The sequence below is a fragment of the Anser cygnoides genome, chromosome 16 (assembly GCF_040182565.1).
Source record: "Anser cygnoides isolate HZ-2024a breed goose chromosome 16, Taihu_goose_T2T_genome, whole genome shotgun sequence".
NCBI lineage: Eukaryota > Metazoa > Chordata > Aves > Anseriformes > Anatidae > Anser > Anser cygnoides.
Window position 1 is genome coordinate 242,287 of NC_089888.1, and position 25,446 is coordinate 267,732.

At 50.7% G+C, this 25,446-nt stretch overlaps 1 protein-coding gene across 6 annotated transcripts in view; it reads left to right on the top strand.

Moving 5' to 3' along the window:
• Positions 1–25,446, top strand: part of SLC35C2 (solute carrier family 35 member C2) — a 69,237-nt gene that overhangs the window by 12,947 nt on the left and 30,844 nt on the right. For 2 of the 6 annotated variants that reach the window (XR_010825290.1, XM_066978241.1), the window contains one exon: positions 20,859–22,044. The exons of 1 other annotated variant lie outside the window; for it this stretch is intronic. Coding sequence is in view for 1 of the 5 variants with exons in the window: in XM_066978241.1 (XP_066834342.1) it covers positions 20,859–20,923 (65 nt within the window). In the remaining 4 variants the exon portion in view is untranslated. 3 more of the 6 variants (XR_010825289.1, XR_010825291.1, XR_010825288.1) reach the window with 3 other exon arrangements.

Genomic DNA, 25,446 nt, shown 5'->3' on the forward strand with positions numbered 1-25,446 from the left:
ATCTTTGTAGTGGGAAATCCTTGCCCCCTACCTCCACCCCCCTGCTTCTGCACTGAGACTTTTTTTTTTTTTAATCACTGGAGTGTGCAGTTTTTGATGTTAATGGTCTTAACCCTCTTCACTCCAAGGCTGCTGAAAGAACATTTGCTTCTAGTCTGCATCCTGTGCATGGAAAAGCATGTGTCTTTTCCTGGAGCCACACTAACCTGAGAGGTTGTGTCCTGCAGTTTCCTGGGGAGTCATGGATTGGGAATAGCCTTGTGGACAGAATTGTTTGTCTTGCTTTGCGTCAGGAAAGCTGATGTAGCCGAAACTGAGTTGTGTCTGGGACTTAGGAGACTGGCAGTGTTTGTGATGGCATTTCCTGCTGAGGAACCAGCTGTGCTCAGTGCTGCTAAACCTCATGTGAGGAGTGTGCTCTTCCATCAGGACAGTTAGCTGTGGCACTCATCTCCCCTTTCCACGATGGTGGTCTTGTTGTCAGGAGGCAGGACTTCTGTATGTCTGGCTGGACCTGTGTTGCCAGCTTGGTCTCTTGGTGGAGCAGCCTGTACCTGTCCTTCCTCTGGACCTTGCCAGGAGCAGAGGCTGCTGCCATCTTCTGGCTGCTTGCCCAGTGAAAAGTAGCAGAATTGACCACACAATTGTTAATGAAAATCGCAAGCAGGAAGATGTGTCCAAGCCCTGTAATTGCAGTAATTGGAGCCATCCTCATGAATGTGCTAAGAGCCACTCTCCTGGTCTCAGCCTAGTAATTCTTCTAATGTCACATTTCAGCCTCTCCTCCACCATCCTGCACAAGGCAGACCCACCTGCCTCGTAAACATAATCGGTTTGAAAGTTGGTGAGTCATCTGTCCTGTGGAGCTGCTTCTTTGTTTTCAGATGTTGAAAGTTTCCACTGGAACTTCCCGGGGAGAAGGAGGTGGAGCGGTGCCAGGTGTTGGAGACTGCGCTGCACAGCACATTGCTTGCAGCTTTTGCATTCTCCTTCCATGTAAGAAGATGAGATGGATCAGCCTTGGCCAAGCAGGAGTTTCCTGGACTCTGAAAGCATGAGGCTGGGGAAGCAGATGTTCAGTTGTCCTGAATGGCGTGGTATGGGAGAGCAGAAACGTGTGTGCTAGGAAGGGATTGTGTAGCTGATGGCAGGCTGCTGACACTCAAAGGGTATGTTAAGAGACCCTTTCTCCTTGTACGTTGTTAGAGATCACAGGATAATTCAGGTAGAAAAGGACCTTAACAGTTCCCTATGCAGGCAGGGTCAACTGTAAAATCAGACAAGGTGGCTGAGGGCTTCATTCACTTGGATCTTGAAAACCTCTCTGGTGGGAGCCTCTCATGGCCCCTGCTCAGTGCTTGACTGTTCTCATAAGAAAGAGGTTTTTCCTTTTCTCAGGTCTGAATATCTCTCAAGTTATGCTCGTTGTCTCTCACCCTCCCACCAAGCACCACTGGTAAGAGCCTGGTTCCATCTTGTTGAGTAACTTGTGTGTTGGTACAGACAGATTGCTTTGGGGTCCCCCTGAAACCATCTCTTCTCCAGGCTGAACCAGCCCAGGGCCCTTCTGCCTTTCCTTACAGACCAAGTGCTCCAAGCCCTGAGTACTTTGGTGGTCTCTGTTGAAATCATTCCAATTTGTCATGTCTTTTGCTGTACTGGGAGGAAAACTGGGTGCAGTATTCTTCATGAGGCCTAACAAATACTGATAGGGATAGTCACTTTCCTTGATCTACCACCAGCTGTGTTCCTGTTAACACAGCCTAGGATACTGCCAGCTGCCTTTACTGCCAGTGCACTCTACTGGCTTGTGTTCAATGTGCTGTCTACTGAGGTGCCCGGGTTCTTTTCAGATGAAGAGCTGGAGAGACAAGGATGGTCCTGGAGGTACTTGCGCAGAGCCTTTAGCTGCCCCAGTACATGTTTTAGGCTACTGTCACAGCCCAGACACTGCAGGGGTGTTTCCACCAGTTGGAGTAACTGCAGCCTATGTGAATCCTCAGCAATACCATCCAAGCCCCAGGTGCTGGAGTTTCTGACCCACAGAGAATCTCAACTTTGAGTTAGGTTAGGAATGAAGATCCTGGGCTCTAGAAACCACGTTGTGGGGAAAAACAGGGACTGGATCTTGAAGGCTGTAATCTCCCTGCAAAAGAAAGAAAACAAGCATGATTTTAAAAACAACATGTGGTTTTGGAGGACTTGGTTTGCAAAGTCAGTGAGTTAGGCCTGGTGACGTTAGAACCAGGACTGGTAAATGAGGGTTTGTCTGCAAGACCGTACAGTGCATAAGCATGGCTGACAGTTCTCCATATTCAGCTGGGTGCAGGCTGGCCTTGCTGGTAAGTTCTTCGGGAAGGGACTTCTCCCAGGTCTCGAAGGCCTGCAGGTCGTGAACCTTTTCTTGACCTCTGCATGTTCTATGGAAATGGATGCTATTCCTGCCCAGCAGTCCTCCAAAACCATTTCTTGTGGGAGACTGAATCCTGCAAACCTAGCATAGCTTCTGCTGTAGGACACAGGTCTTTGGCTTCCTTGGCACAAGCCCACTGCTGATGTTCTCCCCACTTGCCCTGTCTCTCCGCAGACACTTGCCCTCAACCTGCCAGCACCTCCCTCAGTGGCTGCAGCATCTGACCCCCTACATGTGCAGGGTGGGGTTGGATTTCCTCTTGCAGCTCTGATTCTGATGTACATCTGCTCTTTGCAGATGAAGCAGCTGTGCCCTTTCTGTTAATACTGGTATCAGAGACTGCAGCTGCACTTCCCTGCTGGTTGTGTGGCCACGATAGGCAGTTATGCACTGGCAGTCTGATGGGATTTGGTGTGGGCAGCAGGAACAGCGCAATAAGAAAGGAGCACATGTGGGGAGACGGCCTGGGGGGAATGTTCTTGATACCTCTCCTTGCACCAGCCTCAGAGGGAAAGGAAACATTGCTACGGCCAGGGGTGACCCTGGCCATCCCAGTAGCCATCCCATGTGTTAGCACTGTTGTGGGTTTGGGCAGAGGTGGGCCCAAACTAGGAAGCGCTGACATTCCTAGGTCCATCCCCACCTGTCAGATGAGACCAGTGGCTGCTTGAAGACCTGGGATGCCTGGGGTTGTCCCTCCTCCAGTCCAGTCACATGGGGACATCATGTAGGGAAGCTCCCTGTTTTCTGCAGGTGTCAGGGATGTCTCCTTACACAGTGCCATCTGTTGCTTTTGCCCTTGGTTTCATAGATTTTTAAGGCCTGAAGTGACTATTCAGATATCTGTGGCCCCTGTGTATCTCCAAGTGAGAAATGTCATTATCCTGTTTTGCCTGTAATGAACCCAGTATCTCTCAGTTGATGTATTTTCCGTGACAGGATAGAGTATGCTAGGAGGCAGAGCAGATGGCACTTCCCTGGTAGCGTGGCCCAGTGCCGCGTTTCCTATTTGCACTTGCTTGACTACAGGCTCCAGCCTTTTTCTTCACCAACTTAAAGAGCTCTTTCACACCAAGTATTTTCTCTCTATGAACTGCTTAGAATCAAATCACCTCTCTGGCTCCCTTTTTGGTGAGATAACAGACTGAACTCTTTCATTCTGTCCCTGGCAAGTGTTTTCTCCAGCCTCCAAATCACATTTGTCATTCTTCTGCATATCCTATGTTTTTTTTCAAAATCCCTTTAGAGATGTGGGCTCCAGAACTGACTGACAGTACCATCTAGGGGGGAACCTTGCCAGCCTCCTCCCACTCACTGCTCCCTGTCCACACCTCAGAGCTTGCTACCAGCACTTGCCCTATTGAGGGCGTGAACAGGGGACAAAGGGTGCTCTGTGTAGAGCAAAAAAGACTCCCTGGTTCCATGAATGACTAATTTCCCCTCTATTTGATGTTGGCCCACGTGGGCCAGTCCTCTTGTCAATACCCACTGAGGTTCTCCCAAAGTGCTGTCCCTCCGGGTTGGCAGTTGCTGGAGAATAAAAGACCAAGGAGCAGTGAGCTTTTGCTGGGAATTGCATGTACCATTGTTTCCATCATCAGTAAGCTACCTTCAGTTGGGAAGGTGGATCAGCCACCTTCCCAGCTGCTATATCTTCCACAGAAAAGCAAACAGGGGAGCTTTAAGCAGAGAAAAGGAAGAAAAGGCAGCTTACCAGGAAGGGCGGAGAAACTGAATGTAGAAAACAAGGAAGGTGAGAAATGCAGTGAGTTATGCAGCTAGAGGGCATAAGTGCAAGAACTCATTCTGTCTAGCACTGCAAGAGAGTTTGCTGGGACACGGAGCTGTCCTACAAAACCCACAGTAGCATGGGTATCCCTACCATCTTGTTTGCTCTTATGCTTCTCTGTCTAGCAGGGCTGGGTGATTGCTTTATCTATCAGAGCTGCTTGCATTAAGAGGCAGTAATGGCCACCTGTGTTAAAGAGCCTGGTTTAAATTACTGATGAATACAGCTCAAACTCTCCAGAGCTAGGAGATTACATGGGGGAGGAGCGGTAATGCTCATGTTTACTCTGTCTTTCCACCAGGTGCTCTTCTTCCCCCAAGGGCTGAAGTGGTTTTGGTGTTTCTTGCTTGTACCTTGGATCTGCAGTGGCACCAGCAAGGGCTGCATGGGAAGCGTAACTGTGTGTATTTCAGGAGTACAGAGAACAGGCATAGCTTGCACAGGGCTTAACTCTACTCTTTCTTGTGTGGATGCTTCTTACAGAAGCTTCTACTACAAATTTTATATCGAATGGTGAAAGTGGGAGAGGGAATTGGTCCACGTAGATAGTGTTGTTCCTTCAGCCCCACACAACACTGATCCTGGGAGCTTTCCCAGGGTCTCCCCTCAGCTGTACATCTCCTTTGGCTCCCGCTGCATCAGCACTTCCCTGTGCACTGGGCCCAGCCACCTTGTGTTGCCATTCATCATTTCTGATCCAATAAATTACACCTTTAAAATGCAATGGGAATTGTTTTCTGTGTTTTAGAGCCATGAGTCCTTCAATTTCCATTTGTTTAGTGGATGATGAATGGACAGGGGTGACTGGTGGTCGAGCCATGCAGAGGGATAGGAGAGCTCCGTTACAGTGACTGTGCTCCCTTTGGCAAGCCTTGCACTGGAGGCCTTGTTAGGTTGTGAGGCAACAGCTGTCCGGGGCTTCCCTTTCCATGGTTCAGTTCATAATGGGTCAAAGGAGGGTTTTGTAGAGGCTGAATCAGAACATCCAGTCTTTATTCCTGTACTGTGGGAACATTTTTGCGCTTGATGTCAGGGAGAGGAGAGAGAGCTGCTACGTGGGGTGCCAAGCCCAGGACAATTGGTTGTGCTGCAGAGGCAGGGCTGGGAGCCTCATGCCCTGCAGCTGCTTATGAGGGACTGATTCAGATTGTGGGTAGGAGCCCTAATGTCAGAAAAGAAGGACGGGTGGAGAGTCTCAGGAGAGGATGGCAGAGGAAGAGTGCTGGGCTGGGTGATAGAAGCACAGAGGGCTACTGGTTGCAGGCACCTGGGGAAAAACTGTTCTGGCATCTACAGAATGGAGCAGCCTAGTGTCTTGCAGGTGGCAGAGAAGTCCTTCATGGTGGAGGTAAGGCTCCTGTAAGCTAGCCATTTCTAATAGTAAAATCCAGGACTGTTGGAAACACATGTCAACTGTCCTGGGGGAGGCTATCCCTGAGCAGCTCCAGCATACAGTGATGAGGGAAGACACAACATGTTTGAGACTGCAGCCATTGCCCAGTGTTGTGAATGGTTCTCTTCAAGACAGTGAGATCTGTATGCGTTGCTATGCCAGTTAGTCCTTGTTCAGCCAATGTACCCTTTTGTTTGCTGCATCTGTGGTGCTTTTGTCCTTGTGCTCACTGTTCTCAGTAATCTCAAGTCAAAGGCTGCACCTGCACCACAGTGCTTAGGCTGAAAAGATGTGGGGTACACGGTGGGCATTTGAGGGGCATGGCCTTCACTGCATGGTTTGCTTCCTTCTCCCTCCACGTGCTTGTGTTCTTGCAATTGTAGTTTTAAGCTAGTTGTGCAATACTTTGGGCCTGTCTCATGGTTTTAACGCTGGATGTAGGCTTTCCTATGTGACTTTTGTCCCACAGTTGTGTCTGAGAGTCCTGTCTCGAGCAATAAAAAATTCCATATCTAAATTCACACTGCCAATGCATTTCAGTTCTTCCCCTTTGCCCTCTTATCTCTCTCTGCAAGCTGCAGCCCTCTGGGAAAAGACTGTGAGAGGCCCCCAGCTCTGTTCGTCTGCTCTGGGTGTCTGCAGCAGCTGTTCTGCTGCCATGTACCCACAGTGCTTGCAAAAGTGGCAAGAGTAGGCACAGAAAGAGTTAAATAGTGCTGGGAAAATTGGTATTTAATCCAGTCCTGTCTCTTCTAGCAAACTTAGATGGGAAAATGCCTCCCTGTTGGAAACAGCACCTCTCGGAAATGGAAATCCAGGATGGCTGGGGATTAGGGTGCCTATCGCTGGAAATGGGTTTCTTATCGTCTCTCTGAGCTGAATTGGTGGGACAGCCTTTGAAAATTGAATTGGCTTCCCTGTTTCTCTCTCTGCTATTGCATCCCTCCTGTGCTGTAGCTTTGTGCTCACCTTCCCTGCCTCTGGTCTCCCTTGTCCCCATGCTCAGCAGAGCAGGGGCTGTCTATGAGTGGGTCATGTCTATGGGGAGAGACAGTGCCACAGCTGGAAGGTGGGTAGGACTGGCTGCATCTGTGAGGATTCATCCTCTGGTCTCTAAAGGCCAGGAAGATGTAGACCCTCTTTCTAAGCTTCCTTCTGACCCTGCAAGGACTGGTGGCCTGGCAGAGCCTGTCATAGGGCAGCATGAGTGGAGGCTTGAAATGATCAGAAGACAACGGGCACAACTAGAAACGAGAGGTGGTGAAGAGGAGCCAGGGTGTAGGAGGGGCTTGACAGAGGGAAAGATGAGAGCAGCTGGAACAGATTGGGGACAAAACAGGTTGAACACATTGGAGCAGGAAAGAGACTGACTTCCTGTGAGACAAGGAGCAGCCTGAATTCCAGGTCTTTGCTGTGCCAGGTGGAGGCATGGCTTTCCCATCGGCACTCAGGCTATGTACTGGGATGGCCAAGGTGGCTCTTACCATTTCCTCATTGCCACGTGTCTGTTTGTGGTATGAAGCATCCCACGCCACCAGCTGGCCTGTACACAGCTCTGTGCTGGTCTCAGGTGTCCCCACGGAGTGTGGCAGTTAATTGCCCCCCTGGCCTGGAGCAGGTTAAGCTGAATGCAGATTGGACACTTTCTCACTGTGAGAACTGCAGGCTGCAGCTGAGGGATGCGGGTGTGCTGGCTGTAAGTGTCCAGGCACAGTGCTAGGCATTTCTTTTAAGATTTTTGTTTCCAGGGTTTGGTTTGGGGATAATTCCATTTTCCTGAGCTGTATTTGACCATAGCTTACCAGTGCCTGATCTCATCTTTGTCTCTGTCACAGTACAGGCTTTTTTTTTGAGGAATTTCCCATCTGTGTTAGAGTTATGTGTGAACTGTAAGCATGAGAGGTGCTATGCATACACATGCTGCTGGCTTTTCAGTGAACCAACCAGCAGTCATGGTGCTCTGCCTAGGTATGGTTGCTACCCTTGTTTCTTTGTCTGCCACAATGTGCTGAGTTTGCAAACGAAAAATACTAGTACAAAAGTATTATGGAGGGTTGTTTGGTTTTTGCTACCATCTGTGGTTGATGAAGCCTGAAGCAAAACTGCCCTCTTTGAGTAGCCCCTCTGCACTAAGCTGGAGTATGTAAAGTAATTGCTGACCATCAGGGCAAAGCCCTAGCCAAGGGTCTGGTTCCTCTTGCAAGAGCAGGCTGTAGAGCTTGCTGTCTGCCCTGAGAAAGAGCTGAAGTCCTTCCACCTTATTAGGGTACTGGTATTTGCTCTCTGCTGAAGGACTTACTTAAATTGCTGACAAATAACGGGAAAAATGTTACCCGTATCATACAAGTGCTTCCGTACATGCCCAGGGACAGCTGCAGCCAGGCCTAGTCACATCAGAGGGGTGGGGAGCCTCAATCTTTCTGCAGCAAAGGAAATTAGGGACAAGTGTATTTTGTTATTTGAGGACCCTATTAAAGAGCTAATTCCTGGAGTGAGATGCAGGATTGTTCATTGATCCCTAGCAGCATCCACACTTGCATGGGAAGACTCACCAGTTTTGTTACATGACACGTGTTCAACCTTATGTGGGGGCAGGGATGGGAGCAGCCCAGTGGCAGCCACAGAGCAATCCTTAACACAGTTTAGGTAAGTTTTATTGTTTTCAGCCCCACATGCTTCTGCATAGCTGCAGACCTGCCCCACGGCCCCAGGGAGTGGAGCTGTGGAGTTTTTCCCACGAGTATTTTGTGAAGGGGGATGTTTGCCTTGCTCTTGGTCCAGGGCCATGTTTGTGAGGGTGCAGGTCCATCTGCACTCCAGCTCAGGGGCAGTCAAGGCAGGGACAAGCATAGGGCTGTCCCTGCGTCACCTGTGGATGCAAAGGGTCACCCAGCTGACCTGGATGTGCATTTTACCCTCTGGGGCTGTCACAGCCCCTTGTGTGTGGTCATGTGTTTAGCAACTGTTAGAGTACATCTATTTCATTTTGGGCTAAAACTGATAAATCAAGGTGACTTTGGGGAGAGAAATAATTCCTTTCTCAGGATTTGCATAATCCTGGGTGGTGATATGATAATGGTGTTTGTTAAAGACAGGACACAATAAATTAATACTGTTAAGTTGTTGCTGCAAAATGCAAAGCAGGTAATTTATTGCGGGTGCAAGGGAGAGTGTGAGTGCAGCAGGCGTGGTAGCGTCAGGTACGGGAGACTAGTTACTGCAGGCAGAGCAGGCTGTAGCACAGGGCCAGCAGCAGTTACTCCTTGGACCCTGCTTGGCCATGGTATAGAGGCTGTCCAGGGGCAGATTATCTGTTTCAGTCCCTTTCCTTGTTGTCTCTGTGGGGGTGGGACATGCTTTGTGCCTCAGACTGATCTCAAGAGCCAGCCTGAAGTGGCTCCCAAGCCCCACGGAGCCAGCCCCTGGTGGAGGAGGGACAGGTTAGCTGAGGGCCACCTGTATCCTGTTGGTGCTGTGGGGACCTCTGGACGCAGGGATGCCCTGGGGGGTTGCAGCATTGAGGAGATGGGCTTTGGCATTGTCCTTCATGCCACCTTGGCCATCCCCTGCAGCCAAGAGACTTTGAGACTTCAGCCCTCAGGAGGTTTTCCTCACCCTGAGAAAGCCTCTTGGTAAGTAAGCCAGCCTGGAGACCTGCTGGCTTTAGCCCCTGTCCTCAGCTTTCACCTCATGTACCTGAATTCAGCTGAGGGACAAGTGAGGAAGAGCTGGTATGAGGAACAGGTAGGGAGAGATGCTTAGAAAAGTTGCACTGGTACTTCACTCATTCTCTGGGCTGGTGCTGCAGCTCCAAAGCTATCCTTGCATGCCATACCCCACTGGAATCCTAATGCACCGTTTATCTCTGCAGCTCCACAGCTTTATTAGAAGGGAGATGCTGTGTGGGAGCCAGAGCAGGATTTCAAGCTAATTGGATTCTGTGTCTCTGTGGTTCCCTGTGTAGGCAGGCGACAGGGATTAGTGCGGTGTTTCTGAGGAACAGAGGAGAGTGAGGATGATGGCCCGCATGGGGATTTCCTCCTGTATAACCCCTGCTGCTAGCCTCAGCATAGGACTTTTCTGGACAGGCTTTCAAGGTGCAGCATGTCCCCATTCTGTGGCAGCGTTGCTGCCCAAATTGCATATGCTCTTCATAATTCTTTGAGCCAGGTACAGTCCCCTTCCCAGGGAAGAAAACAGCTCAAACAACTTCCAAGCATGGGCAAGCCTGACAATAGTCTGATCTCTCCTGCTAATCCCTTTGTGGGGGAAAACAGATGGAAATCAAACATCTGGTGGCTCCTGTGCACAACCAACTACCTGCCTGAACTTGTTCCCCTTTGAGTCCCCACTCCCCTTCCCAAACCTGGGTACTTTCTGGGAACAGTACACATTTGAAAGCCACCTTCCACACGTTCTTAGTCTCGTATTAGAGCCTGTCAGGGCAGTAGCAGGACTCACCTCATTAACATAGATTTATTCCTGTATAAACATTTTATTGCTTTAATTGCAAAGCAGTCATACTGCAGGCAGTGGTAGTAACGGCTCCATTTACACTGGGTGTTGAGACAGTGTGCCAGGTGTGTGAGCCTGCAGCAGAGTACACACGGCATGCAGCTGAGTGCATGCAGTTATTACTTGCCACGGTGTCTAAATATGTGTGCTGTGCAATTCAGGATCAACCAGTCTGGATAAGTGGCTGAGCGTGGTGGCATCCCAGCAGGTCTGTGGTGTCCCCAGTCCTGTGGGAGCATAGGCCTTGCTGCGCGGAGGAAGGGTGGAGGCCTAGAGGTACTGAGACCCTGATTCCACAAGCAGTGGAGGAGGAACAGGGCCCAAGTGTCCACAGTCCTTTCCTCACTCTACCCCTCGGTGTGTGCCTGCACTGTGACATGTGGGCAGACATGTCACCTCGCTGTGTACCCTGGAAGCTGGGTGTCCTGCATTTCTGCTGTGCTGAGGGACAGCTCTCAGGCCCTGGATGGTGAGATGGAGCCCTGGGGCAGCAAGAGATAGGTGAGGGGGGGTCTTGGTCTCGGGCAGCGGGGTATGCCTGGGGTCCTGCTTTGTGGCTCCTGGCAGGGCAGTATATATCTTGGGCTCACTGGACTATGATGCATGGACAAGTGTGTTCCCCAGTTCCCAATGCCATGCTGGTGTTTGTACTTGCTCAGCACAGAAAGCTGATGGTAGAGAGAGGAGCTAAGCCTTCTTGTCTGGTCTAAGCCAATCTCCGGTGAGATGTTTCCGCTGCTGGGGCCAGGGAGCAACCTCGCAAGGGGATCTGGGATGTGGCGTGCTCTTGCCTGCACTATGGCCAGGCTTCCTGTGAGCCTGAGGAGGGAAGAGGAGCCTCTGGTGCTCCCTCACACACTGAGGCAAGGCTGTCTAGGACCATGCCCTGGCAAGGCAAGTGTGGCTGTTTCACCATGCTCTGCCCTTTTTCCTCCATTGGTGTTCTCTCTTGCTGACACGTGTTGAGGAGAGGGAGCTCAGCAAGCAGCTGCGTGCAGGTGTTTACTCTTTGGACAATGTTGGCCAAGCAGTGCTCCAGCTGTGCTGCGAGGCTCACAGGAAGCCTGGCACACTGGCGTGTTTAGCAAACCTGTGTATTTGTGAACGAGACATGTTGCTGGTTTATGTTTGTGTTTGTTGTGTAAAGAGCAATGATGCAGTGCTTTTTCAGCAGGAGAGCCTCCCAGTCAGACCTACCAGCTCCAGCCGCCCTTGGAGCTGGCCGTCAACCCCATGGCAGTGCCAAAATGCCCCCTTCTCCATAAAGTTTCTTGGCAGCTCCTTCCTGGCAATGGAGTGGCTCCGAGGCCTCACCCAGCTGAGCATCAGTGCAGGAGAATGCACCCAGGCAACGATGTCTGCTGAGCTGAAAGATCTCTAAGTGTAGGGGGGACAAGTACTTGCCAGTCTGCCGCTGCAGTTTGTGGTCTCTGTTCTCCCATTCTCATCCAAATGTTAATTTTATGGACACCTTTATGAATCTTGCAGTTTTCCCCTTCCACGGGCTACACAGATTTCATCAAGTTGAGAGGTGGCACTTCTGGCCTTTGGTACCAGGCTGTCAATTTTAAACTCTGAGTGTAATAAAAAACATGGGACCATATTAACACACAATTACTCTGCTGCTCCTTCCTGTAACTCCTTCTTTGCCATCTGAAAGCCTAGGATGCAAAGTAAGTGCCTCAGCTGCAAGCAGAGCCACAGGCTTGGGGCAGCAACTGCCAGAACCAGCCTCCACGCTGGAACAACTATGTGTTTTCCACATTGTGAGCTGCTCTTCTCCTGCTTGCCAAGGATGTGGAGTTTTGTGCCCACCTCTGTGTTAGACTAGACAACGTGGACAAATGCTTGTGTCCTGCCTCTGAGACCCTTCCACCTGTTCTGAACAGGAGACACCTGCAACTGTGCCAGTCACACTGTGTATTGATTTGCCAGGCTGAAAGGAAAGGCATTTCTTTGCTTGCTGCAAGACGGTCTTATGCTGACAAGGCTGGAAGAACATGTTCGGGTCATTCCATCAACGCAAAGGTTATATGTTTAGCTGCAGCTATTGAAAACAAAGCAACAGCAGCAGCAACAACACCAAAAGCAGTGGATGCCTCATTAATGCCTGGATTTAAGATTTGCATTTAAGCACCTCTCAGGTACAGTGCATGGAGCTCTGCACTGGACAGCACCCTGTGTCAAGAGTGCTGCCTCTCAGCACTTTTTCACCTGTGGGCAGCTGTGTCAGCTCAGCCCCACTTCACCACAGTTGACAGCTTTGCAAAGCAGATTTTTGGACTCAAATTTTTGTCTGGGAATTTTTGAAGAACCTCCTGCTGTTTTAAAGCATGACCATACCTTTCTGCTCTCTCTGCTGATTAAGAGGGCCTCTTCATGTTGTAGCCTTGCTTTCAGCCACTCAACCTTTGTGAGAATGCCAGTGACCTACTCTAAGAGTTATTTGAGTATAAGTCTTCTGTTGAGTAAATATGGACCTGGAAGAGTCATTTTTTTCCTACCTTGTTCATCCCCATTTTCAGGAAATCAGTAGAGTTCTCATACATTTAACTTATTTTGCAAAACAATCACTTCATAAGTTATTATTTTAGCATCATAAAACAGGTTGCATTTTGGACGTCATGACTCTCAATTTTCATGACTTTGTAACAACTTGCAATATGCATATTATTTTTTAAAAATCACATCCTGATGCAATATATTTAATAGTCCCATAATTCCAGGATTGTCTCTTCCTGTCAGATGTGTGAGCATGTCACAGAAACTATCCTGCTGCCAGGCTGTTGTCTTTGGAGTCAGGTCCCACCCACCCTTTGCAGCCCCACACCTGCAGAGGCCAAGGCAAACACCAGGATACGCTGCTCTCAAGAGATGGGCAGAGGTCCTGCTCTATGTCTGTTCCTCCCTCTGATCTGTTTCTCTCTGTGCATTTTCTCATCACCTTGTCTGCTGAGAGTTGGAAGTTCTTCCAGGCTGTTGCTGACACAGTGTGGCAATGATAGGGCTCTTTGTGCTTCAGCCGTAATCAGATCACGTCATGACAGATAAGAGTGCACAGGGGCCTTTGCCTGCTAGGGAAGGGTTGTTCAGTTTATAGTCCCTGTCTGCTGCACCCAGAGATGCACCAGATGCTCTGAGCTCCTTTGTCTGTGCCCAGGACCAACTGTTTGCTCTGCGCAGGAGGCAGTAGCTCCTAGCAGCACCCGTATGAGAGTTGGTGAGGGACTGCCGAAGAGGAATGGGTGCTGTGGCTGTCCTGCAGTGTCACCTCCTATGGGACAGTGCCAGGTGCTGTCACCCAGGTACAGGGTGGTGTTGTTAGGTCCTACTCCATGCAAATGGTTCTCTGTACCACATCACTATTTTTCTGTTGGTCTGTAGCAGTTGCTGCGCCTGTTAGATGACCCTACAATCCAGTACAGTCCACAACCAGCTGTCTACAGTGATGAGAAAAACACAGCATACTGGTCCATGGAGGGACTTCATCAAAAAGCTCAGTGGGGAGCAGCCATGTGACTCTGCTGGCCCATAACCTGGTCTCCAGCATGACACCTTGCCCCTGCCATGGTGCTGTGCACCAGCCCCGCCACAGCGTGCAGCTGAATGACGTGGCTCTGGGGTGCAGGCACCCAGTGAGCACCCAGGTCCCAGCTGAAGAGCAGCAGCAGATGGATGTAGAAAGCCTTTAAATTCAGCACATGATCAATACTAAACTGATCTTCTGGAGTCCTTTATAAGATTACCCCAGTCTCATGCATCCAATTGTAAAAAATCACTCAGCACACTAGGGAGATGTGAGAAATGCCGCAAACCCCATTTAGGATGCACAGAGCCAGAGTAAGTAACTTCACAATTGTTTCTTGCAGTAAATAATTTATCCCCTTTTTTTTTTTCTTATTGCCCCCACCCCCCTGCCTCAGCTCCTTTCTGTTTCCTCTTTTGTCCTGAAATTCCCTTGCTGGGTAGCTTCTGTTATTGTGATTCCCTACCACACATGTGCTTGTGCACACACAGGAACACAAATCTGTCCTAGTCCAACATTTGCTGGTTGCTCTACCAGGGCCAGCAGTGCTGGGGCAGAGACAATGCCATTTCACTGCTCAGCATTAGCAGAACTGAGCTGGGCTCAGTCCAGGCCTTGGCCTGGCTTCCCCATCCTGGTCTCTGCCCCAGTGCTGCTTTTACTGGTGTCAGGATGCGTTAATAAAAATGTCTGGAATGCGTTAGCAATGCTAATAGTATTTCTGAACTAATTAGTAATGCTGTTTGAACGAACTCTCACTTAATGATACAAATTACCAGTCAGACAGGCACAGTGCGGGGGCTGCAGCTGACAAGTGGAGAGCAGCGATTACGGGGTGGGAGGCTGCTCTGGCATGGGGCCGGGCGGCGGCCGGTGCTCCTCGTCTGGCTGCATGCTGGGCATCCCTGCACGCTCAGAGCTAGGTGCCGCAGTGCGAGGGGAGCTGGTACACGTGGCGTGCCACATCCAGGCTGGGGTGTTTGGGAGGCTCTGTCCTGATTGCACACCCTTAATGGTGCAGGCCCCTGTGGTCTTGCTGAACCAGATGACTCATATGTAATGTAAGTTGCTACAGCTGCTAAAAACAGGTTGACATGAGTCCCTGCCATGGGAAGGAGCTTATCTGGCCATGTTAGTAGAGGCAAGGCTGTTACCTGTATCTCTGAAGCCCTTGGCAGCACGCTAGCTCCTGAGGCATCCTGCTTTTGGGTAGCTTTGTGGAAAAGACTTGAGTACAAATTGGCAGGTGTTTGTTGAGCTGAAAATTGTTGGAGTCAGGGAGACTGTCAGGAAGAATTCTGATTCTGTCCACCTCTGATCACTGTGAAGGGCAGGAGTGGCTGTGGTCTGTGCTTGCCAGACCCCAAACTGCACCTTCAGGAACAGATCATGCTCTTCAGGTGTTGCCCATCCCTCTCCACTGGCTCTTTTACTGCTCCTTCCATCAAGGCAGCCAGTGACCTTTTGAAGAGAAATGATCCCAGCATCAATGTGATATTTTGTGTGCTAACCCCTTGGGAATCTGTAAGTATTTATAGGCCACATCTGAGTTATTCTAATCCCCTGCTTTGTGATGTGCTGGCAAGATCCCACCATCTGGAGGTCAGTGGCTGTTTTTGGACAGTGGTTGTTTTGGACCCAGACCAGAATCCCTGAAATGCCTCTGGGGCACTTACCAGGCCCTGGGCTGTAAAGGGCTAGAGTGCCTCAGACACAAGCTGCTTTGACACTTTCTGACTGCTGCTGCTCTGGGCACAGAAACCTGACTGTGAATGAGTTGCTGCCCCAATGAGCTGTGAGTCCAAGGCCCCCAGTGCCTTGGGCACTGCACTCCCAGCAGCTCTGGGTAGGGATCGGGCACATCATGGATGATATCGCCAGGAGCGGCTCCCTAAGCTGTGCAAAGGGGGTCTGCACCTGACCTTAGCCTGAGGTTGCCCGTTACGTCACACCCCCAAAGCCTGGTCTAACCAGAGCTGATGCTAACCAGGTTGGGGAGGATGAGGATGTGCATGCACAGCCCTGCTGACTCCCACCACTCCTGCTGCCTCCGCTGGCTGCCTGTGAGTGAAGGTGAATGGAGGAGCTCAGGACAGGCAGTGGTGCCTCTGCTGGCCCTGGGGCCAGCTCCTGGAGCAGCGTACTCTGGATACCCCTGCAGATGAGAGCTGGTGGCACTCAGCACCTCTAGGGCTGCCTTCAAGGCTCTGACTTTGCTTTCCATTCAAGGCCCGTGCTTCAGCTCAACCCTATATGCTTCCTGTGGGATTAGGCATGCCGTGCCCATGGGACTGGCTGTTGATAGCCCCCCTCTGCCACCAGGCAGCAGCCTGTGGGACAGGGCTGCACATGGCCACGTCAGGCTGAGCTGACAGGCCTGGTGTGAAGTAAGATGAATGGGCTGAAGTTGGTGAAAATGATTCTAATTTATAATCTGCTGCTTTGTGGAGCTCCCCAATTAATTCTCTGTAGATACATAAGTAGGCCACATGTTTGCTTTGCTTCGAGTGTAATAAACATTACATTCTGTCCTCTGCTTTTGGTGCCGGTTCCTGTCAGAGCATTAGTCCCTATAGCTAATTCCTCACACCTGTCTCCCAGGCTCCTGGGAGCCTGGCTGAGCATGGGGAGGAAACGCCAGGCTCCAGGAAACTTGTGGCGTGGAGAGATAAATTGCTGATCAAAGGGCTATCACACAGTGCCTCTGAATATTTAGTCGCAGGCAAGGCAGCCAAGCCCACTCAGGAAAGGGCTTTGTTCTTGAAGAGCTGTTTGCCTGGCTTCGCTCTGCGGCACCAAGCAGCTGGGGTGGGATGGGGTGCTGGGAGCTACATACCCTCAAGTCAAAAAGAACTGGCAAAGGAGGGGGTTATAAGGGTGTAATGGGGCGGGGGGGTGGGGGCTGTTACAACATTTGCAGCAGATGGGTGAGCTCTGCTGGGGTCTGGATGTCAGCATGGAGCTGCTGCATAACCAAGTCACTTGCTTCGAGTGGGAAGAACAGTCTGACTGGGGCACGCGCTTTAGCTGAGTGCGTGACTTTCCTGCTTGTCCTGCTACCTGTGTCTTCCAAGGTTCCTGAGCAGCAGGAGACCTTTCCCAGGCCTTCCTCTCCATTCCACACCCAGGAAAAATCCTCCATACTTGCTTACTTGCCCCAGCCTGCTCAGCACCCTGGCTTTGCTCTGGTGCTTTGTTGGTTCATAAGGTGAAGAAGCACAGAGCTGCTTTACTTGTTGAGATGCCTTTTTGGGGGTGAATGAATTGGAATTGCCATGTGCTGGGTGAAGGTGCCGAATATGATCTAGTTTGATGCGATGATGGGTTATTGATTGCAGTGTAGAAAAGTGGGGCAGCTTACTCGTCATTGTGTTTTAACTATCTCCAGAGAAAAGAGAACTAAAAATCAGTTTAGCAGGCAGTTTAATAGTGAGTTTCAGCATTACTGCCATTAACAGCCAGGCCACTCTTCTCTCTCACCTGGTTTTCCTCTTGTACCCACAGCTTCTCTGCTGGCACCTCAGAGCAAGCAAAGCACTTGCCTGACCCTGGGCTGCCATACTGCCCTGGGTGGTGCAGAGCCAGCCAGACTTGCTCGTTTTGTGTCCTTCACTCTGCCTTGGGACAGGGACAAATTCCTTGAGCTTTGGCAGGGGTGAGGTGCCAGCTTCTGCCTGTACAGCAGCACCCAGTTCTGTGCTTACACGGGCACAGGGAGCCTGGCTCAGCAACTGTAGAGCATCTGACCGCACTGAGGGTATGAACATCCCATCTGCCCTCGTGCCATGGTGGTGAGCATTTGCGGCCATAGCATTCCCTGGGGAGGTTCTGGCAGGAGGAGCTGTGGTAGGTACTCTCAAGGACAAAGATGCTAGGCTGGCCTTGGGGTACCTGCCCCCCCCTTTTTCTGGAGCCCCAGATGCTGGCACTTGTGTGCCCCGTGCAGGCCTGCCAGGGAGAGGAGCCAAGCAGTAACTGTTATCGGGCTCACACAGCCCTTCCCATCTGGCTGCTCTTCTGAGGAGTGAGCCACACTGCCTGTAGGTGCCAGGGAGCGCTCGCAGGTGCTCCTGAGGCAGGAGGTACAGATGCGCTGTCTGTAAAGTCTTGGTGCAGAAAAGGCTGTGAGGTGACGCTGGTTAGTGACAGAGTCAGCCTTACCCCTCCAAGCCAGCTTGTTGCAACCCCAGGAGGGCCTGTGGCCTCTCTTCTCACCTTGGATATGCAGATGGGAGCTGGTATGGAGTCCTGGGATTTGTGTCAGCTCAGGCAGCTTGACCTATGTTGCAGGAGGCTGAAAACACAAAGCTCAGACTGGGTCTGGGTTCAGAGCACTGGGGGTGGAGAGATGGAGCAAGAGGATGCACAAAGCTGCTGAGATTCCAAGGCCACAATTTCTCCCAACTGCTATGAGGCACAGTCCTCTCTGAGAGGTCTGCCAGGGCAGGAAACACCTGGGATCAAGGCTCTGCTGGCAGACATGGTCAGTGTCTGTGTCACTGCTCTCTGACTATCCTCACTCCTGTAGCACTCTGGAGCAAGCAGATTGCAGCCAGAGGTCTGTGAACAGCAAGGGTGGTCCAGGGAAGGCAAGATGCTGGGGGCTCTCCGGTCTGGACCACAACTGTTTGCATTGTGCCACTGGCAGCAGGTGAAGGGAAAGCTGCCCCTCTGCCTGAATGGAGTCCAGACTGAAGACCCTGAAGACCTTTCCTGGGGTGTTTTCAAACTCTGTGGCTGTGGAGCCACTGAGATTGCACCAGGACACTGAGGTTTCTCTTGCGTCTCCTGAAGCTATCCCAGAGGTTCTGGGAAGGGCTGAGCTAGCAGGTGCCCACAGCACCCACTGCTGGGTGCTTCTGGCACAGTGACAGCTGCTCTGCACCTTGGCTTTGGGGACCACCCCCAGCCCCCCCAGCACATTTTCTGGAGAGACTGTGCCAGGAATCTGGCTGTGGCAAGGGAGAGGGCAGTCCCATGACTCTGCCACTTTGAGAACTCCGCTCTTCAGCTATTTCAAAGAGTTTGGACACTTTGCCCAGTTCTGCTCCCTCAGTGTCTGTCTCTTGCTCTTTCCTCACCCCATCCACACCACAGACAGAGGACAAGGGACTGCAAGGCATTAGAAGAGATGACAGAGCTGAGCACCCAGGCCCACCAAGCCCAGCACCTTCCTCAGCCCCAGTTTTCCCCACCTTTGTAATGCCCCCTCACGCTCAGAGAGCTGCCAGTGCAATGCTTGCACCCAGGCTCCCTGGCCTGGCCTGGCTCTCATCCTGAATTTATTTTTACATCTTATGACTCTCAGAGGTTTTTTAATTTAATGGGTTCTTCTTTTTTTTTTCTTTCTTTCTTCCTTCTTAGCACCTGAACTGGATCCTCTCTGAGCCGCTGCCAGCTCCAGGGATTACAAGTGAATATTTCAGGTTTGATGATGTATTTGAAGTTTCAGGGAAGGAAGTGGTATGTGTAGCCTGCTCCCCCCCATACCTGTCCCAGGGCTGTGGTGCAAGCTGCTGCTGTTGCTCCAAAGACAATCTCAGGGATACTCTACGGAGCCACACTGAACATTGCTTGGCCCTACCTGGACATGGCCTTCCCAGATCCTGGAGCCTGGAGGCTAAGGCTGCCAGGCCACCACAGGGCAGCAGGCTTGTTTTCATCCAGCTGCTTTTACAGGCTGCTGTTCTTCAGGGAGGCAGCTCCCCGGAATCAGCACTGGAAGAATGTTGCAAGGCCATAGAGTGCTGTGGACTGAACCACAGCACCCTGCTTGGCAGCCCAGGTCCAGGAGGGGTTAAATTCCAGACCAGTGTGTGTATCCTGGCAGCTCTGAAGCATAGTGAAGAAGGCAATGGGCAAACATGACCTGCTGTAAACAAGTTTACAGTAGAGCATAAACCCAAAGCTGAAAGGCCTTCAGAAAATGAAAATTCTTCCCTGACAAAGATGGTGGGAGCCACATCCACAGGCACTCACGCTTGGCAGCAAACCCTTCTCAAGTGGTCTTCAGAGAGCTCTCTGCAAGCAGAAGCTGTTTTTAAGACAGGGAGAAGGAGGGCTACTGCAAAGTTCCTCTTTGGATTTCAGAAAGGATCCTGGGGATCTTTGACAGGGCTGGTGGTGGTCACAGAGAGACTGTAAAGGTTTGTCTCAAGTGGTGTCTGCTGCTGGGAAATGGCTTTGGGGAGTCTATCCTGGGGAAGAGGCAGTGCTTTCCTACCCTACTGCAGAACTGCTCAGACATTGCTTTTTGGAAGCGGGACTCCTGAATCACGTGTCTCTATTTCACTGCCAGGAAACCGCTAGCACTGTGGCACTGATGGCAGAACCAGGTGGTATGAGACAGTGGGAGCTACTGTCCAGCCAATGGCTTCTTGCTCACTCTGAGAAGATCACTTGGCACATCTTCCTATGCTTCTGGACTTGAGCTGGAGAACTGACTTGGTGGCTAGCTGCTGCTGGGCGAAAAGATATACCTCCAGGGTCATCGTGCTGTTGTCTCCAGGCACGGGTGGAGGAGGGAAGTGTTTGCAGTGGACTGAGAGGTGGAGATGCAGAGCATTTGGGTGTATTGTTTATGTTTGCTGAGTGCAGAGCAGAACTCTGCTTGGCTCTTCCAGTGTGCCCTGAACTCCACAGGGTAAGGAAGCAGAAGAGACATCCCTCACTGGATCCCAGGGTACATGTCAGACCATCAGTGGTCTCTCTGGTCTGTGTTTGCACAGTGCCAAGTGTTGCTAGTTCTCAAGACAAGGGGCACAGAAAGATATGCTGGAAAATTATTTTTAACCTCCTGTAGTTTACTGTTCAGAAAGGTAAGTCACGTCTGTCAAGGCTGGTTCAGTAGCAGCCACTGTGGAGGCAATCTTTTCCTGATATACACATCTTTTTGCAAGGTGGTGCTCACAAAATTTAAGTATGATCTTTCATGGTTTCCAGGAGCTCTTGGAAGAACTAACAAGCATATCACAGGGTCCAGCGTTAAACTCTTCCCTGCTGGGATGCAGTAGAGAACAGAAACTGTCAAACAGTTTGAGATCCATTTAATAGCAATTAGTGTGGATGAAAGAAGCACTAACGTGAAAGCCTCAGTCTCTGCGCCTAGGATGAGAGGAGGAGAGGAACGTATAAGAGAAAATGTAAACATGACAAAATGTGGTTGTGTATCCCACAAAACAATGAATCATTTTAACCTTTCCCATCCTTTTCATGCAAGCAGAAGCAGTCAATCCATATGTGACAGAATTGAGGACCTGCAGTACAACCATGGAGCTGAGGATCTGACAGAATTGTGAACACAGAATAATCTTTGAAATTCTACATACAGCATGAAAGGAAAGGCAAGTATATGATGAATAAGAGACAGAAGCTGCAACAGCAGAAGCCTTCTGGATAAGAGAACTCCTCTGCCCACCCAGAGGAGGACCCATTGGAGAGGAGAAGCCATCACTGGTAACAGATATTGAGCACCTACAGAAAGTAGAAGTATTTCCCAGGAAAATCCCAAATTGCAACAAATGTAGCCTTAAAATATATCGTTGTAAAAGCCTGAAAAATGTGATTCAGAATTTGTGTTCATAAAGGCTGCAGCCTCTGGAGGGCTCTCTTTCAGTAAAAGCATATGATAGGCTTTACCCTGTGAAGTGGTGAAAACAATCAAGAGATGCCAACAGTTAGCTTCAAGACAAAGGGTTAGGTGGGTTGGTAGGATGGTGTCCGTGGAAAAAGGAGAGGAAGGCATACAACAGCTAAGCAGGTGAATATTTGGTTATGTACACAATTTCACAATTTGGAAATACTAACGTTTTTAGAAAGTTAGGATCGTTCTCTGGATCCTGGTAATTGCGTGAGCAGAGGAGCTCAACGTGATGTGCTTGCACCATGTCTTTCGGGAGGTTCAGATTCCTGCAGTTGTACTTTGGAAAAGTTGTAGACGCTTGTCATGAAACGATACACAAAGAAGCCTGCTACTGACAACAGAAGAACAATACATGGCAGAAGAAAAGCGTAAGTTTAAAGAGAACTTGGTACAACAAGGGCTACCAGGGGGATGATGGAAGCCAGTGGGCTGACTGGACATGCACAGATGTCATCTGTTAAAGGCAGTGGGTCTGATGGTGGTGACAACGGGATTTGCATGAGAGGGGACTACACTTGATGAAGGATGAGCAGAGGTGGGTCTGATGCTGCACCTTCTAGATGTAGCCGCTGGATGAAGGCCCCTTCCCCTGCGGTGCAGAAGGGCTTTGCTGGTCCCTCCCAACCATGTTATTCCTCAGGGTGCTGGACTCAGCCATTACAGCACCAGTGTATTCCAGAAGTGGTCAGATCGCCATGCCTTTCTGGGATGTGAGTCCAAAAAGCATTCTAGTACCAGAAATAAACAACTACTATTTTCCAACTTACATACTCTCCACAGCTTTTTGCAGCCAAATTTTGGCTTTCACTGCATGTGACTGCACCACAGTTCTCCTACTGTCTGTATGGGAAGATTACAATTGCTTTGAGCCCTGTTTCTGTCTGCTCTCAGCTGGCATCAGGGTCATAGACGAGCACAAGTATGAACGTGTGTGTATGCATGCATTTCTGTTTACTAGGGAGAGAATGACAAGAGGAAATTGTATCATGCTCCTTCTGACATAGCCCTGTTCTAAGCTTTGCATCTAGCTGGGACCCTTGTATGTAGCCCAGACCCCATAGCCCAGACATCTGCCTTTCCTCCATTTTCTTTACTCTGGTTAGTTATATTGCATATCTAGGGGATGGCTTCAGTTATCCACTCTGTTACTCCACCCAGGTGGTGAGCTGTGCATCCAGCTGTAAATCTCAGGAGCAAACACAGCTTGGAATAGAGTGCCTGCGCTGCCTGCAGAAGGATATTGTGTGAGCACACCCCACAGCAGTGGATCCCCCTCCCCAGATTACATCTCAGTCACATTGTCTGCCTGCCCACTAGCAGGTCCAAACTCTTGCTGTTGGGCTTTCTTCAGTCCACAGTCTGGTACTGGACCAGCAGGGCAAATGCTGAGTCACTGATACAAGTAACTGCTCCAACCATTAATTTTTATAGTCTGAGTGACAGCACTTCATGCTGGGCACAACCAGTGACAGAGATGAAAGCTTGAAGCCAAACAGACATCACAGAACCAGCACAAGTGCTATTTATTAAAGAAATGCCTGGATTGCAGAGGAAGCAGAGGGGTGTGTCTTGAAAGGAACCTTTAACACCTAAGAGTGAAAAGTAACAAGGACTGTGAAGCAATGGGAGCTGCCAGAGGCAGCAGCTAATGGACCTGGTCCTGGGGTGAGCTGGCAGCAGGGAGCATGTGGCAGGGAGCCATAGGGTAAATTGTGCTGCTTCATCTGTAGCCATAAAAGCAAAGCAAACGGACTGTCGTCAAGCTGAGCATAGGCACTGCCCAAGCTGAGCTGAGAGGCAAGAAAATGCCATTGGGGAAGGGGATATTCCTGGGCTTGCACAGGGAACTGCTACTTTTGACCGTGGTCTCTGCATAGAAGCTAACGCCATGCACCGCCGTCACCAGTGTACAGTGTGTTTCTGTCCCCTTCAACACTGGAGCAGGGACCAGCTCCCACCTCCTGGTCCAGACCCACTGCCTCAGCTGCTGAGCTCAGCTGAGCAGACTGCACGTCCCCCTCACCAGTGTGTCAGCGCAGCCTCTACAGGCTGGGCTTCAAGCCAGGCTTCAAGCCCTCTTTCCTCCCTCGCTGCAAATAGGCCTGCCCCTCTGTAAAGACAGGTTTCCATCTTCAAGCAGTTCACCAGTCCCCTCCTTCTACTTGCGCAGACTGCCTATGCTTAGCGTACTTAACGGGGGTGGACTACACAGGGCCACTCTGGTCCTCTCCCACAACACACGCCCGGCCCCAGGCCCTGCACATTCCCATGCCAGACCCCCACCACATAACGGCCTGTCCTTTCATGCCAGCCTCTCAGCCGGGGGTGCCGCGTGCGCATGCCAGTCCCTGGTCCTGAGTTGCTCTGTGCAGCAGAATCCACTGCATAAGGTCTATTTCAAGAGCCCCTCCAGGTCAGTTAGCAATTACCTGCACCAGATATGCACTTGGAGAGGAGCTTCTGATATCTTCAATGCACTCATTTTCCTCTTTCGATTTCAAATTCGCCTCACTGGAAATAGGCACTTCAGCTTCTTTTACAGACCGTAGTAAATTAGGATTTCGTCCAGTTCTGTTGGTTTTGCTGATAGAGATGTTTTTCCCCACGGAGGCAAAGACATGGCCAGTCTGAGCTGTGTCCAGACCCTTCCATTCCAACTTTTCCAGCCAGGCCTGTAGCTGATGTCACGGTGCAGAGAATATTTCTGCACAGAGCGCTGGTCCTAGTGTGGGCTGAGGAGCCGTTCCCAGGATTGCCACCCCGGTGACAAACGTCTTGTTATAAATTCTGACTGGTGGCCAGTGTTATTCAGAGGTGTCCAGTGAGCAAAAGCATTCCCTCCCTTGCAGAGTCAGCTGCAGTGCAAATTTTCCATCTGCATAATCTAGTCTTAGCCTGGAAGGAAAAGGACTGGAGAGAAGGAAATCGAGTCTCTTTGTGTCTGTCCTCATCCTTGATCTGAAACCTCACTGCCAGCTTGTCACAGACATTTCCTACAACAAAGTACTTCGTGCTGGGTTCTTCCAGAGTCACCCTGGTCACACAGCAGCTGACAGCTCTGGGCGTGCCCCAGGTGGTTTTTCCTGCTGCTGCACCTCAGCTGAGGAAGACGCATTCTCCTGCTTGTGCCCAAGGACACACTCCCAAGGGAAGGGACCTTTGCTGAAGCCTTGTGCCTGGTGCACCTGCTGCAGTCCCTGGGGCCAGAGCAGAGCCATCCCCTGCACATTCCTGCCCACTGGCTCAGCTGGGAGAGGCTCGGGCCAGCCGTCTGCACGCAGCCAAAGGGGCTGTGCGGGGGAGGGTGTCTGCCGATTTGCCTTTGGGCTCTTCACTAGGCTCCTGGTGCATGATGTGAAGTCGCTTGTCTCCCTACCCAAAACCAGTGGTTCAGTGCTCAGAGGGAGAAGCAATTTTACATAAAGTTCAATTAAATATTTGCTTTATAATTGCGCAACAAATTATTCATAAAGGCATTGGAATTTAATCACAAGGCTGACACCGTGGAGTGTGCAAATGACACAGTACTTGGGGAGAATAAAGATGGAGGAGAGCTTCCAGGCTTTGGTGACACACAGTGCCTGACTGTGTGGGACAGTAGAAATGCTCCCAAAAAAAGACTGGAAGCAGCACCAACGAGCCTAAGCAAGGTGGTGCCGCTTGTCTAGCAGAAGTAGAGTGGCGTATGAGAACTGGCTCTGGGCAATAGATTGGGGGTTTTGGCCAGTGTGTGCCCAGAAGACCAAGGCAGTGCTCGTCTGTGTCCATCCCAACCATGTCATGTTGGCTCTGGCCTCATGTAGGGCATGCTCTGTGGTATGCTAAGGAGAAGCTCAACCTGTGTGAACACAGAATTGCTGCCTCCAGCTCTTTCCACCATCTCCAGCAGGAGTCATGGGATTCCTGGGCCTTTTTGGGTGTGCAGAGGCCTCTCCCTAGTATGCAGAAAGGCCCCTAGTCATGTGGAGCAACCAGCCTGTGGAGTCAATCCCTCTAAACCTGCACTGGGGCAGTGTCTGAGGAAAGGCAGGAGGCAATCTGGGTGTGTAATGTGGCATCACAGTCCCTGAGAGACAGGCAGTGTGATGCAGTGCTTTGCAGAAGATGGCTGCTGAGCACAGCAGGAGCAAATGTGAGCACCCAGGGACCCTCTGCAGGGAATCTAACA